The sequence below is a fragment of the Wyeomyia smithii genome, chromosome 2 (assembly GCF_029784165.1).
Source record: "Wyeomyia smithii strain HCP4-BCI-WySm-NY-G18 chromosome 2, ASM2978416v1, whole genome shotgun sequence".
NCBI lineage: Eukaryota > Metazoa > Arthropoda > Insecta > Diptera > Culicidae > Wyeomyia > Wyeomyia smithii.
In genome coordinates, this window is record NC_073695.1 from 28,393,288 (window position 1) to 28,407,995 (window position 14,708).

The 14,708-nt window shown below is 37.4% G+C and overlaps 2 protein-coding genes across 5 annotated transcripts in view; one reads left to right on the forward strand and one right to left on the reverse strand.

Moving 5' to 3' along the window:
• Positions 1-14,708, reverse strand: part of LOC129722356 (calmodulin-binding transcription activator 1) — a 511,905-nt gene that overhangs the window by 420,854 nt on the left and 76,343 nt on the right. The window lies entirely within an intron of this gene.
• LOC129722366 (uncharacterized) lies at positions 13,545-14,300 on the forward strand. The gene is made up of 3 exons (XM_055675756.1): positions 13,545-13,775; positions 13,837-14,078; positions 14,157-14,300. Exons 1-3 carry the CDS (start codon positions 13,673-13,675, stop codon positions 14,214-14,216), a joined length of 405 nt encoding a protein of 134 aa, XP_055531731.1. The 5' UTR covers positions 13,545-13,672; the 3' UTR covers positions 14,217-14,300.

Here is a 14,708-nt window from a genome sequence, read left to right on the forward strand (position 1 = left end):
TAGAGAAACTAGCACACATTTTATTCCCAAGCAGAAAGGAGTGGAAGGTTTTGTTTCTCGCTCGCTTGACAACGCTGGATTGGACTTTGAAGGCCGAAAGTTGATGTCCAAAGATCAAAACATCAAGTTCGACGCTATTTTCGAATCCAAGATGGCGACTAACGGTTTCCGGGAAGCCGTATAACTCTGTGGAAAATGTTCTCAAACCGCCTAACATTGGTATTTCCGAAGCTTTGAAAACCGGTTATCGGTGTCCGACGATGTTTTGAGACTCGAGATGCCGACTTTCAAATGTTCAAATATTCCCCAAAATTGATATTTTTTGAACTGGGGACTGAATATTGATGTACGATGCTATTTTAAAACCCAAGATGGCACCTTTCAGTCTCTGAAAAGCTCTAAAAAGGTGATGAAAATAATTAAATACTTCCCAAAGTTATTATTTGAAACCGCTAATTTGTGTTCGATGCTATTTGAAGCCCGATGTGGCCACTTATAATTTGTAGAAAGCCAAAAACGCTAAATTTTTTGTCAAGCAGGCTGACACCTAGAGGCTGTTCACTGGTGACTGGTGACTGGAAGACAGGATGGAGTTAATGGGTTAGACTAACGACTAAGTAGAAGCGGGAAAGAGAGTTCACTTCAATAAAAACTCCAATTGGATTATTCTGCTGAAAATCTTTACACCTAAATATATTTTGCTTGGAAAATTTTTGCAGTCTTTACATATGAGCAATTCCTCTAAGTACTCTATGGTGTCTTATAACCAACCTGTTCAAATTTTTTCAGGTTTTTAGACTATATATTCAGTAGCTGTCCTAGCTTATTTATTATACTAACAGACCCGTTTAGGCGCGTTCTAATTTAATCTTATAGAAGCCCATTTATCAGAGATTACATCTATGATTGTGCCTAGTTTAATAATTAAAATACAACTGCAGCTTTTTCCGATGCCAATATATTTTGTCTTATCTTACAAACAGATTTTTAAAGATTCAGATGAATCTTCAATTTGTCTACCTATTGGGAATTTGTTAGCCAAAGTTTAAAAATTTTTCAGAACTCCTAAGTTGGGCTTGTAAAATGTCCACGGTCCAAACAAAATTTTTCAAAATATATGGGGACAATTGTCCACTGAGGGCGAGAAGAGAGTCAAAATCGTCAAAAATCTGTCCACGTGAAATATGAGTGGTCCCTAATTGAATTCAATTTCATGCTATAAATAAGTCTTATTGTTACGCATGATTTTAGCTAAATAAAAATGTTTATAAGGATATTCTAACGAAGTATTTTTACTGATGCCCTGTGCTTGAACATTTCTAATGTCTCGATAAATTGTATGAATTTTTAATAGAGGTGCGAGTACTGTGTTAAATTAATGTGACCTTGGCATTTACAAATTATTCAATGAGCCAATTCCATCAAAAGCTTTTTGTTTTCTTCCATCTTTCTATAAAGAACTCCAGAAACCACCCCCGTGCACACGAATATGCCGTAACTAGGCGTAATATTACAGCCAATTGAACGGTGAAAAACTACGACGATTTCAAGGTGGTTAAAACCCAACTTTGATTTGCATATCACCCAAACTCTGTCATTATTGAGCAATTCGGTAGAAAAATTTCCCTTCTCACTCACTATACTTAGAACATGAGGAAGTATAAAAAGATATATAATATTCATATCTGAGTGTGGTTGACGGCACAGGTGACAAATGGTGCGGTTATTATTTTATTAATTTGCCAAGAGAAACAGGGTGCTATTCACTTTCGGGTCAGGTCAGAAGTTAAACAAAAATAAGTACTCCCTTCTCTCAAAGTAGTCGACGCGGTAAAAAGGGGCAGGAAAATAATTTGCTATGTAGATTAGCTCATTTCGGTTTGCGGTTCAAAACAGTGTTTGTTTTGGCCCTGTTTGTGAGACCGCAAAGTGAGTCTAATTTACTACCGGGTTCTAGAAATTAGCATCTCCTTCTGTTTCCCTGCATCAGGGATTGCAGCCGGCCACCGTAGTAGATCATGTCCGATCCGGTGCTGACCACCGTGACGACACAGCTATAAAAAGAAGTGCTGGCAGCGGGCCAGCAAAAGTTAGTTTTCGAGATAGAAATCGACTTTCACGAAGGAAACATACGTGAACCCCGACTGCCGCCTTAGGAACTGCTTATATTAGAAGGGGCAATAACAATTTTGGAGCATGATATTTAAGGGGTCAATGCTTCAGCTCCAGCAACGGCGGTAGACAAGTATTATATGGGTAGCCGAATTCGGGACGAAAGTAATGTCTATAACGATTTTTCACTCTTAATTGACTCGAATTGAAGAGCATCTATCATTCGTTCGAAATCCTTTTTTTTTATTTTCTCTAAAATATCTAACGTAAGCTGTTTTTTAGCATTTCGAACATTTTTAGATTTTTTGTTTCTTTTGAAATTGATTTTGTTGGAAAAAATATATCAGTGATTCTTATTTTGAAAAAATTAGGCTTTTTTTAGAATAGGAGCAACAAATAAATGTTTTATATTTCTACTGTTTAACGCACAGATGATAATGATTTGTTTGAATAGTTCATTTTCCACGAACCCAACCACCCACATCCAATGTAATTATTTTCGTTCAATGAAATGTTCAACTAATTTTGATCGCAAACAAATCTAAGGGTAATAAAATTTCGAAAATAACAACCCACAGCAAGAGCCGAGACAGGCACCGTTTATTCGTTTACTTTTGGAACGTGTCGCTAGACAAAGCCACCAACCGGAACATCGATGGCAACGGCACGCGGATACAACGAGACCCTTAGTAAAACGAACGGCGACGTGTATAACGTACTGCACGTAAAGGCTGTAAGAACGATTAAACTCCAAATAGTCTCGTTCACCCGTTAGCCACTAATGTCGACAGTGTCGATATGCTGCCGCACAAAGCTTCGGCAAGGATTCGAGCTTGCTTCCAACTTCACCAGCTTTATGTCAAAGCGGCATCGGAAATGAATGGGATGAACAGCGCTTGTTTATGATTGTTACAAACTAAAATCTAAACTAGCTTGGCTGGAACTGTTTGCGTTTCACCTTTACGATGAAGTGCAACGGCAACTGTTAGTAAGAGTTAGTGGTATAATTCGAGTTTTTCGAAAAAATGTCTTGAGACAATATACGCATTTAAATACAACAAAACTATACAAAGTCGCTAAATTACTGTAATACATACAAATGTTAACCTAAAAGTATCCAGTTAATAATAATGACAGTATTTACCTATTTAACCCTAAAACCCCCATTTCCTAACACTTCTCATTTGTCGCCACAGAATGCTACATAAAATAGGAACAAAACATCACAATATCCCATATTGTCATTGTAGAGAACAGTTGGGTTGTACAAAGATGGCGCTATAGTAGAAAACGAATCACTTCGCCCACGTCTGCCAATCGAAGGTCGGAAAACATGGCTTTACCTGGCGACCGTGCGAACTTTACAACCAATACGCTCCAGATTGTCGAAGTAAATTAGGAAACAAATAACCCGTAAATATCGCCTCACGGCTAACAAGTGTGTTCGAACACTAGTCTAATTACCAGTTTCTATCGATTGGTAACGTCCCTAAAATTCGATGGGAATTTCCACTTGAAAAATGGGAATTTCCACTTGACGCTTTTGAATTGCGAAATTAGCCTCTCTAAATTTGAATCAAACCAACGTTTTCCATTTTTCTTATTTTTGTTTTGTTATTTTAGGCCCGCCCGAACGTTCATGTTCAGTGACACGCAATTCAAAAGTCATCTTCCCCCTGGAGAAAAGTTTTCCCACTGGTTGTTCGCTTGTTTGTGCTGCACAAATAGCGAAAACGGAAAGCAAGATGCAGAAACTTTTCGCCGACATTAAAATTGCCTAGTCTGCACATACAATTACGTTTCATTTCGCGAAAACTTTCGCCGACCTTCTCGTATTGTCTTATTTACGAGAGTATTTCTGGTTAAAAGTTTGACTGGTACATAAAGCTTGCTGCTGGGCGCAGCCATAGGTGTAATTTACATTAGAGCAGCGCGTGCTGCATTTTATTTGCACGGAGTAGAAAAGCTACGGGAAGAGGAAACCCATTTCCAGAATGTGAACTAGGATTGTTGTGTTCTTCGTTTCACTCTTAGTTGTAGCAGCCATGAGAAAATAGTTTTTTTTTGCCTATCAGCGGTATTTATGAACACACATTTTTATACATGCTTGATAACACTTAATAATATAGGAAACTAATACTTAGTCATGTGTGACAAAAATGAGGGTAAGTTAGGTTTAACTTTACCATTACATTTTTATTAACTCGCGAGACACTTCGTGACAGAAATACAGAAAGAATTACGAGTGTAAGGTGCTTGTCTAAGTAAAAACAATGGAAAAATTAAGTGCAATTTTCAAGACAAACAGAAACAAGTCCGATTTAAAAAAAAATAACATGGCAATTAAAAACAATGAGCAATTCCCGTTCAGACCAGACCACTGCATTGTTCACATAAAGTTGTTGAAAAAGATTCAAGTTATGTTTATTTGAAAGCCCGTGTGGATTAAGTAAAGAAACTGCATTTGTGTAATCAAATTGATGAACTCCTCGTTAACTGAAAATCGTTACTTTCTCATGGACCGTGTGTTTTTCATCAAAACTTGGCTAACCAAAACTGCTTCAACTCTTGTAATTACTCAAACCAGCATACGATTTCAAAAAATGATCAGAATGTTAAAGTTAATTCATTGCTCTTCTATTTTTATGAATGTACTAGCTTCGTTACATAGGGATATAAAATGAAAATCTAAAAAACAGAAAAAGTTCAAAAGTTGTCCAATTTCAAATGATAATAAGCAGGTTAGTTTTCAATGGATTACCTCCGTTCTTGTAGCAATCGATTGGAAAATCATTTATGCATCCGCCCGAACGTAGAAAACTATAATTAGATTATTCGAACTATTGCACTATTGAAAACTGTCTAGCCTTGTTCCAACGCAGAACTCGACCTTCAATTGGTCACCTAATGCTTGCTTTCCCTAGCACGATCGACAGAATTATATAACCGGGTAAACCGGGATGATAATATTTGGCCTGCTTTTGTCTAAACCAGTCATATTAGTTCTGGATAGCGACTAGGACAGTCCTTACTTAGCAGCAGCAGTGGCAGCGAATAGCAACAGTGATAGCTGTAGCAGTAGCTGCAGCGGGTATCAGCATCGATAGTGGCAGCACCCGCCAGCTACGGAAGGTGTAGTGGCATTTCCCCTACTAAAACGTTGCCTTTGTACGGCAGCGGTAGTCATAGTGATAGGGCCAGCTGGTGCAGCGGCACTTCTCTGGTAAAAAGTTGCCTTTATGCGGTAGCAGGCAGCATCAGTAGTAGGTACAGCAGCATTTAAAATATATGCGCCGAAACAGCTTTCCACTATGTTATCTAAGGAATGCCTTATTCCCAATCTAGGGGATAGCAAAGAGCAAGGGGATAGCAATCAGCATTATATGCGATATTAAACTAAACAACAAATTGTCATTTTGAGGGCCAATTAAGAACCTAATTAAAGTTCATCCATTACATTCCATTTAAAATATTGGAACGGTCTTGTGTTGCCCACGACAGCTCATTCTTGCGCATGTATTTTGTTCGTTCAGACATGACAGCCTTGTTTTGTTCATTTTGAGGATGAGGATGAACATAAATAAGATGAAAAATAACAGCACGTTTAGAGTTGCATGTGTGTGCTGTCGTCAGTTGCTGTCGGACTGTTTACCGAACGTGTACAGCTGTGCAATACAATGAGAGCCGGATTAGTTGAAAATTAACTGTCACTGTATTGCAGTCATTTCCATAACCCTGCTCAGCACACCCAACAGCTTTTGTTATTTGCTTCCAAACGACATCAAAAGCATGATCAAACCTTAAAAATTATCAAGCCCTAATTATGCAAGCAACTGTAACATTGAAAATGGTCAATCCTTGGAAGGCATCGTACACAAATTCCAGAATCGGAAGTAACCATTATAGAAATCAAAATAGTGTGTCCGGGGTCGATTTTTGGCTTCCGTACATCATCCTGAAATCTAGCATTTCTTATGTAAAATTGGCCAATAAACTGACTGGTGATATTTTCATCCTAAGCAGGGCACGGGAAAGGGTCTATATTTCCGAAAATACGCAAGAATGAGGCAAAACAGATCATTTCTCGAGCCCTACATTAAATGAATCCATCACTAATCAATTTGTTGACCAATTTTACATAAGAAAATCTATATTTCAGGTTGATATCCCAGCGGCGATAAATAAGTGAGAATATGGGTACCGGTTTTTCTACTAATTAATCGCCGCTAAACTGGCTACCTGAAATATAGCATTTCTTATGTTGAGTTGGTTTCGAATAATTCAGAATTTTGTGTTTTATTTGTATTTTGGGATTTTAGAGAAGAGAGGGGTCTCAAACCATCAAAGGAACTCGGCCGTAAAAAATCCTACATACAAATTTTTACGCCTATCAGGTTAGTCATTCCCAGATCAATATAAATCACACACAGACAGACAGAAGTTCATTTTTATATGCATAAATATATGCAACTCACGCTGGTACCAAGCCACTTGTGACGCGAGGTCTTTCCCAAAGGATATTCAGGTGTCTAAATGAGTGAAAAATGAGGAAACTACTTTGTGAAATTTAAATTTTTGCTTCGCTTTTACACCAACCCTCAGTGCTGAGTCGAGAAAATTTCCAGCTCGAAAAGACCCCCGACCCGATCGGCAATCGGGTCGGCTAGCCGACCGACATCGCTAACCACAGAACCACGAGGGCCATCAGATAATATGAGCTAAACCGAATAAAGATATATCATAGAAAAACAAAATCAAAATTTTACAGGGTATCACTGTGAAAGTGATACACACATTTGGGTGCCTCTTTTCACATCGGGAGGCCTACCCCGTTAAGCAGCTCTGTTTGTTTTGATTGCGACACGTGTTTAAAGTGATAAAGGCAGTGTTTCCCTTTTCTTTTTGTTTTTGAGAAAAATTGCAGTGGATTCAAGTAGAGAACAAATCAAGATTTTGTATTTTGCTAGAATGAGCAACATATTGATCAGAAAAAAGCTGTCACATTTAATTTTGAACAGATTATTCATGTATAGGACCATCAAACGACTCAAACTGGCACGATTGTCCCCAAACAGATACCGGGTAAAAAATAAGTAATGTAGCAGTGTTCAAAGCAGATATTTGTCACTCCTTCAAACATCCACATGCCAAATTTGGTTCCATTTGTTTGGCAAGTTTTCGAGATGTGCATGAATTTGTTTTTCATTGGTATAGGATCCTTCCCTTCCAGATGAGAGAGGGGTCTCAAACTATCTTTCTCGGCCCCTAAAACCCCTATATACAAAATTTCACGCCGATCGGTTCAGTAGTTTTCAAGCCTAAATGAATCAGACAGACAGACAGACAGAGCTGCATTTTTATATGTTTAGATTGGGTGGTATTCGGTCATTTTCAGCAGACTTTCTGGCATCAGTCTGACACCGGAAATACCCACATGGGAGGTATTTAGTTATTTTGATTGTTTTCCACAAACTAAAAGTGGTCTTCTTCAAATTCAGAATGGTGTCCAGGTTTGGTTTGTATGCATCATCTCGATTACGGAAATATCCATATTGAGTATTATTCGGTCATTTTCAACTGTTTTCTAGAAGTTGCCATTGAGCAATTAAAAATGGCGCCTGAGGTCAATTGTAAGCTCACTGCGTTATTCTGGTTCCAGAGATACTAATATTGGATGGTATTTGGTTATTTTAAGCTGTTTTTCACAAACCGGAGGGCGCCACTTGGATTTCAAAATGGTATTTAAGATAATTTCTGGTCTCTGAGCGTCATTCTGGTTGAATATTTTTAGAGGTAACAAAAGTCGAGAAAATTTCCAGCTCGAAAAGATCCTCGACTCGATCGGGAATCGAACCCGATATCACAACCGTGTGGGAGAGCTAGCCGACCGACATCGCTAACCACAAAGCTACGGGGACCACAAATGTGCCATACAAATGAAACACAAATTTCTGCACATCTCGAGAGCTAACCGAGTAAAGGGAACCAAATTTAGCATGTGAATGTTTTTAGGGGTAACAAATATGACCATAATGGTTCGACGCCCCTCCCTCTTCTGGAAGCACATGTTCCTGGGAAACAGCCGAAAATGATCGAATAACACCCAATACTGGAAGTCGCCATCTTAGAATTCAATATGGTATCTGTGGTCGACTTTAGCTCCAGTGTATCATTCTAAATCCGGATATTGTTATATTGGGTGCAAATCGACCATTTTTGGCTGTTTTCCAGGAACCGAAAGTTGCCATCTTACAAACCAAAATGTTGCCTGAGGTCGATCATGGAACATATTTGTTACCTCTAAAAACATTCACCTGCCGAATTTTGTTCTATTTAGTTGGTTAGCTCTCGAGATGTGCAGAAATTTGTGTTTCATTTCCAGAAAAGGAAGGGGTGTCGAACCATTATGGACATATTTGTTACCCCTAAAAACATTCACATGCTAAATTTAGTTCCCTTTACTCGGTTAGTTCTCGAGATGTGCAGAAATTAGTGTTTTTGATTTGTATGGCACATTTGTGGTCCCCGTAGCTTTGTGGTTAGCGATGTCGGTCGGCTAGCTCTCCCACACGGTTGTGATATCGGGTTCGATTCCCGATCGAGTCGAGGATCTTTTCGAGCTGGAAATTTTCTCGACTCAGCACTGGGGCACGGTGTGTCGTTGTACTTATCCTACACATGTAAAATGTGCCTAAAACAATATCGATAACGAATTCTCTCAACTAATCTAGTTGATCGAGACCGCTATTAGTCCCAAGGCTAAGCGTGCGATATTGTATATTGTTGTATGGTACTCCTCCCTTCCAAAAGAAGGAGGGGTGTCAAAATATTATGGACATATTTTTTACCACTAAAAACATTTACCTGCCAAATTTGGTTCAGTTTGATTAGTTATCAAGATGTGCAGAAATTTGTGTTTTATTTTGTTGGGACCGCTCCCTTCCAGAAAAGGGAGGGGCGTCCAACTTTTATGGACACATTTGTACCCCTTAAAACATCTACATGCCGAATTCGGTTTAATTTGCTTGGCTTGTTCATGAGTTGTGCAAAAATTTATGTTTCATTTGTATGGGACCCCTCTCTTCCAGAAGAGGGAGGGGTCTCAAACCATCAAAGGAACCTTTATCGGCACCAAAAACCCCTACTTACAAATTTTCACGTCGATTGGTTCGGTAGTTTTGGATCAGACAGACAGACAGACCGGACTGCATTTTTATATGTATAGATTGCAACATCAATATTTTAGAACCTAAAGAGTGAATATACATTTCTTGGATTGAAGCGTTCGTGTAAATCTATTTTTACAAATAAAAATTTGAATGGGAAAGGCTGGATCTGACCGCTAGGTGGATTAATTCAGGTTTTTTTTTTGAAAAACTGGGGTGAAATGCCGATCGAAGTCGTGCCTGCGGCTTGTGATAATTTTGAGAAGCGTTTGCTGGCTGTTATCAAATGCAAACGCGAAAGATATGATTCAACTACTCGTCCATGATAATAAAAAAGGATCAGAGAAGAAACATTCTTCTGCTTTAATGGCATAAATAAAGTGTATCACTTTCATGGTGACACCCTGTACACCAGCAGTTATTTATTCTGTTTAGTTATTAGGCGTCGTACACAAATTACGTAACGCATGAAGGTCGGGAAGAGGGTTAGGTCTGCGTTACTTACTGTTACATAGCCCCAATGGAAGGGAGGTAGTTGAGATCGTTACGTAACTGTGATGTTTGCTCAAAATTGCAAATTTGGAGGGGGGTCAGGTTGTTCAGCGTTACGTAATTTTAGGTGGGGAGTCATATCGAACGTAACTTATCGTTACATAGGGGGGGGGGGCAGAGTGGGTCTGAAATCTAGGTTTTTAGCGTTACGTAATTTGTGTACGACGCCTTATTGAACCTAATCTAAGGTTCTGAATAAATTTAGAATTCGATTCAGTTTATTTCCTTTAAAAAAAAAACAGAAACATAGAAAAACAAAAGAGCAGAAAAATAAAAAATTCAAGAAAAAATAAAAGAATTCAAGAAAAACAAAAAAGTAGAATGGTAAAATATAAAAAAGGTTTTAAATCAGAAAAATGAAACAATAGAAGTAGAAAAACAGAAAAATTGAAAAAAAGAAAAATAAAATAAGTAGAAAAGCTGGAAAGGTAAAAGTCAAAAAGCAGAAATGTACTAAACCATGAAAAGTTTTATTTTGAAGCAGAAAAAGTAAAAATCAGGAAACAAAACACGAGAAAAGTAAAAAAGCATAAAATACAAAGAAAACAGTCGCAGACAAGCTGAAAAATAAAAAAGCTGGGGCAAAAAATTATTAAATCAAAAAACAGAAACGAGAAAAACAAGAAGAGAAAAAAATAAAATCAAAAAATTTAAACACAATCAATAGATAAGCAAAACGTAGAAGGACAGAAAACCAAAAGGAAAAAGTAGTGATTTAAGGGGTTATAGCCACCGAAAACTCTCCCAGCTAGTCTCGAGGTACAATGCTCGCCTAACAAGCCAGTTGTCGTAGGTTCGAGTCTCGTCTCGGGAGAGACTGTTAGTGTCAGTAGGATCGTAGCGCTAGCCCCGCAATTGTCTGGTACACTTAACAGTTGGCTGCGAAGTCTGTGTATAATAAACAGAAGGTCGAGCTCCGATACGGAATGTAGCACCAAGGCTTTGCTTTGCTTTTTTAGCCACCGAAAACATTTTTTACTTGTTATTTTTTTATTGGCTTAAATCATGCTAAAATTATCCTAGAATCAAAATCTACATCGCCCAAGTACTGATCTAAACTCAGAATTCGTTCAAATCAATTTTTACCGAACAACTTTTATGCTCCAAAATGACATTTTTCGTTTATTTTGACGATGCTCGTTTTTTTTTTAATTTCGAGGCTTTGTAAACTAGTAGAAGTTGCCTATGATCGATATCTTGTTTCAAATTTGAAGTATAGAGGTCGCTGCATCAAGTTTCAGCTGTTACGGCGTCTCCTCAGCACATGTTTACTCACAATTTCCCTTTGTTTAGTCGATCAGCTGTTCTCGTTATGTACGTTCTTTATTTGAGTTTTTCTATACTTTTTAACTGTAAGTTATACTAAAAAGTACTTAAATATGAGTGAAAAGTTTGAGTTTTACGAGGGGTCGGACGCCAACCGCGTCAAAGTCGCTGAGCATCACATGTCTGATATCGCGAAAGAGGGTAAGCGCAGCCTTACATCAGATATTTTGAAACTTCAAACGCGTTTTTCTCAAAAACCGTGTTTTCAAAATCATTGGAGTTGGGCACGACTTCTACTGCTCACCGCGAAAGAACTTTAAAATAAAAGCGGTTCACAGCAAATAAAAATGTAACAACAATTTTTTTTCTATTCTTCAAGAGTTGCTTAATCCAACGATATATTATTTATATACCTTGCATCTCAAATGTCCTTTAAAAAAAATCATGAAAAAAGCCTTGTTTTTTAAGCATTTAGTGGATATTATCCCTTAAAGGAGCAAGGAAAGGATAAATTTTAAGGGACATAAAAGCAGATAAACAAGAAATCACAAGCAGAGAAGCAGAAAGTAGAGATCAGAGTACCGTTAACCATTTTCAGATCTTTATGGAGAGTTTCAAGAACAAACATCGAAAACGATTGGTTTCATTTATGATTCTGAAGGTTTCATTGCTGCAACAATTGCTACTCATAATCTTGCTGTGGTCACGAAAACATTGTAAACAAAAAAGGGCAGGAACATCAAAATCAAAAAGTCACCAAACAGAAACGAGAAATCCAGAAAAGCAAAAAACCTGCAAAATAGCAAAAACAAAGAATTTGGAAAGCGGAAAATCAAGAAACTAGGAAAGTAAAAGAACAGAGATGTAGAGAGCAAAAAAGGCAGAAAGTGGAATGTCAAAATAAAAAATCGCACAAAACAAAAGCTGAATATTTTTTAGACTACTACTTACTATGAATCAATCGAAAAGGTTGTTTACATACTTTTACAGGCAAAACTTTGTACCTTCAATTGAAAGTCTAAGGTTAGTTTATCCAGCATATGAAACTATTTACGAAAAATTCGATTTGGAGATGTCTAAAGTGAAAGTATCCTCTAAAACATCGAAATGTGTCGAATAGCTTAAAATATGTGCTTCTTGATGGCAAATAACTTTGTAGGAGGTTTAAAAATTCTGAAAAAAAATCTAATGTCTTGAAGCTCCTCTGAATATACGTTTTAGTTATAATCAACATTTGAATCGCTATTTAATAAATAGCACGTAAAACAACTGAGTTCAACTTGGCTGCTGTATGATCTCACAACACATCTAGTTGGCTATGGAGTATTTATTTTTTAACGGCGATATATCACAGCTTCTATTATTGTTCGACAGACGTCGTTCAATCCAAAGGTCAGCTGTAGTGAACCTGTATATTAGAGAAATGACAAGGCACGCACTGTTAAGGAAACTGTCAACATCGAAACGGGCGAGCTGTATAATTTTGCATTGCCGTTATCCGTTTTGATGTTGACAGTTGCCTTAACGGTGAGTGTCTCTGCATCTCTCTGGTGTATAGGCTCCCTAGTCAGCTGTTGTATGATGCGGAATTCTAGTTTTTATATATTATCTGAAAGAGTGTAATTTCCTGAGCGAAACGTGATTTTTGACACTTTATATAATCATTCTTCGAATTTTTAAATGAAGAATAAAATTTCGCTCTAAATCGCTACAATGACAGTTGGTATATGGGCGAACTGTCATTGTAGCGATTTCGAGCAGTAGCATAGCTATTTTCGAGCAGTTTTTAATCATGATTTAAAAAGCGAAGGACAGCGATAGAAAATTTTTGAGAATCACGTTTTGCTTAAAAAATGCAGTTTTTTCAGATGACATAAAAAACTGATATAGCTAAATAACCCAATTGATGATGGTTTTGAAGCAATAACGGTCCAATCAAGTTTATTCCATTGCAATGCCATTTAATTATTCAATATAAAAATTCTACGTACTTCCATCTATTATACCGCGAAATCTTTTACCAGTTCACGATGCCCAATCTTGGTTCGCAGTGATTGTGTGCGTAACAAATTGATTATCATGTTGGGATTTCCCCTGGAAGATTATTATGAATAATTCTGAGATGATAGTGTTGGCAGACCATGTGGACAATATGACAGTGAAATTGTTAAATTTTTGGTTCCTGAAACTGTAATTGTATTGAACTTTCAACCATGGAAGTAAGAGCGATCTCAAATCGTCACAGTGTAGTTTCCTAAGGATAAAAAAATGTGCATCCAAATTTAAAAAAATATAAACTTCATTAAAATTAAATAGGAAAAAACTTTCAAATTTAAACGAACAAAATAACTCACGAAAACAGTTTTCTTCCCATTATATTCAATGGGAGCACTGAAACATCCAGCTATAATCTTTTATTCCGCTACAATGCGCTTTAATCTGCTGCCTTTTCTGTGCGAGTGATCTCATTATTTCTTCTCATCCCCAGTGGAAATACCCAGCGATTCAATAAAAACAAACTATTCGCAGTACATCCTTCAGAGTAAACGCAGGTCACTTCTTTTCTGGAAACAAAAATGGCTGTTAGAGGTAAAGCATTTCAAATTCTAATTACTGTCGCATTATGCGTAGCGGTTAATGGAAGACCATCATCGGACCCGTATCTAGATTATGATTCAGGTAAGATTGAATTATCAGGTTGTTAAATGTTAAGTTGATCAAAATTTTGAAAAAAAAAAAGACTCAGAAAACGCGATTAACGAGGTGTTCCTCCCGGAGCCATCATCTACAACTACAGGAGCACCTTCTACAACGGAAACTACCACGGAATACAAGTATAAACAAATTGCTGAGGCGTACACGGTGAAAATGCCAGAGTTGCATTCAATCCGACATGCCGCAGGAACGCACTATTTCGAACTACAGCCTGGGGAAGATCTCAACACAAGACTGCTGGAAGAGAAACGCATACATTTTGATGAGGTTGGTTAACCCTTTTTCAACTATTCAGTTTTAAATTAAGTGCCGCTGACTACATGTTCAAATATGGATATTTTACAGCCTTTTTCGAGAACTCCTGCCCCACGTTATACTGGATATTCTGCTCCTCCTAAGTGCTAACCGCAAGACTACACGGGTCAGTTATGTTTGCATGTAAACATTCAGTTAAAAATTATTTCAATAAAATTAGAAACTGACAACAAACAGTTACCAACCACTGCTTTTATTTGCCTGGATGCGTTATACTCTTTTCGATAAAATTTTAGACATTTTTTAAATACATAACGACATAAATAATCAGACTTATCCGCGTCGTTCTGAATAGTAAATCTGCATTATATTGAATCGAATAAAAAACTTTTGAATATGACCTCCAAAATTTAAATTAGTCGTGTGTAAGTTCTTATATAGGCCCTCACACAATAAAAAAAATCGAAATGAAGGTGGAAATAAATGTTGAATCTTTTCTTTGACCTTTGAAACTTCAAGTTTGTTGAATTACAAACTTGCAAAATTTCGCCACAATCTGGGTGCTGTCAACGACTGGGTGAATTGGCCTTAAACCCCTCTCTAATCTGTTACTCTCTCGACGCTCAATCAAAGAGCAAAATA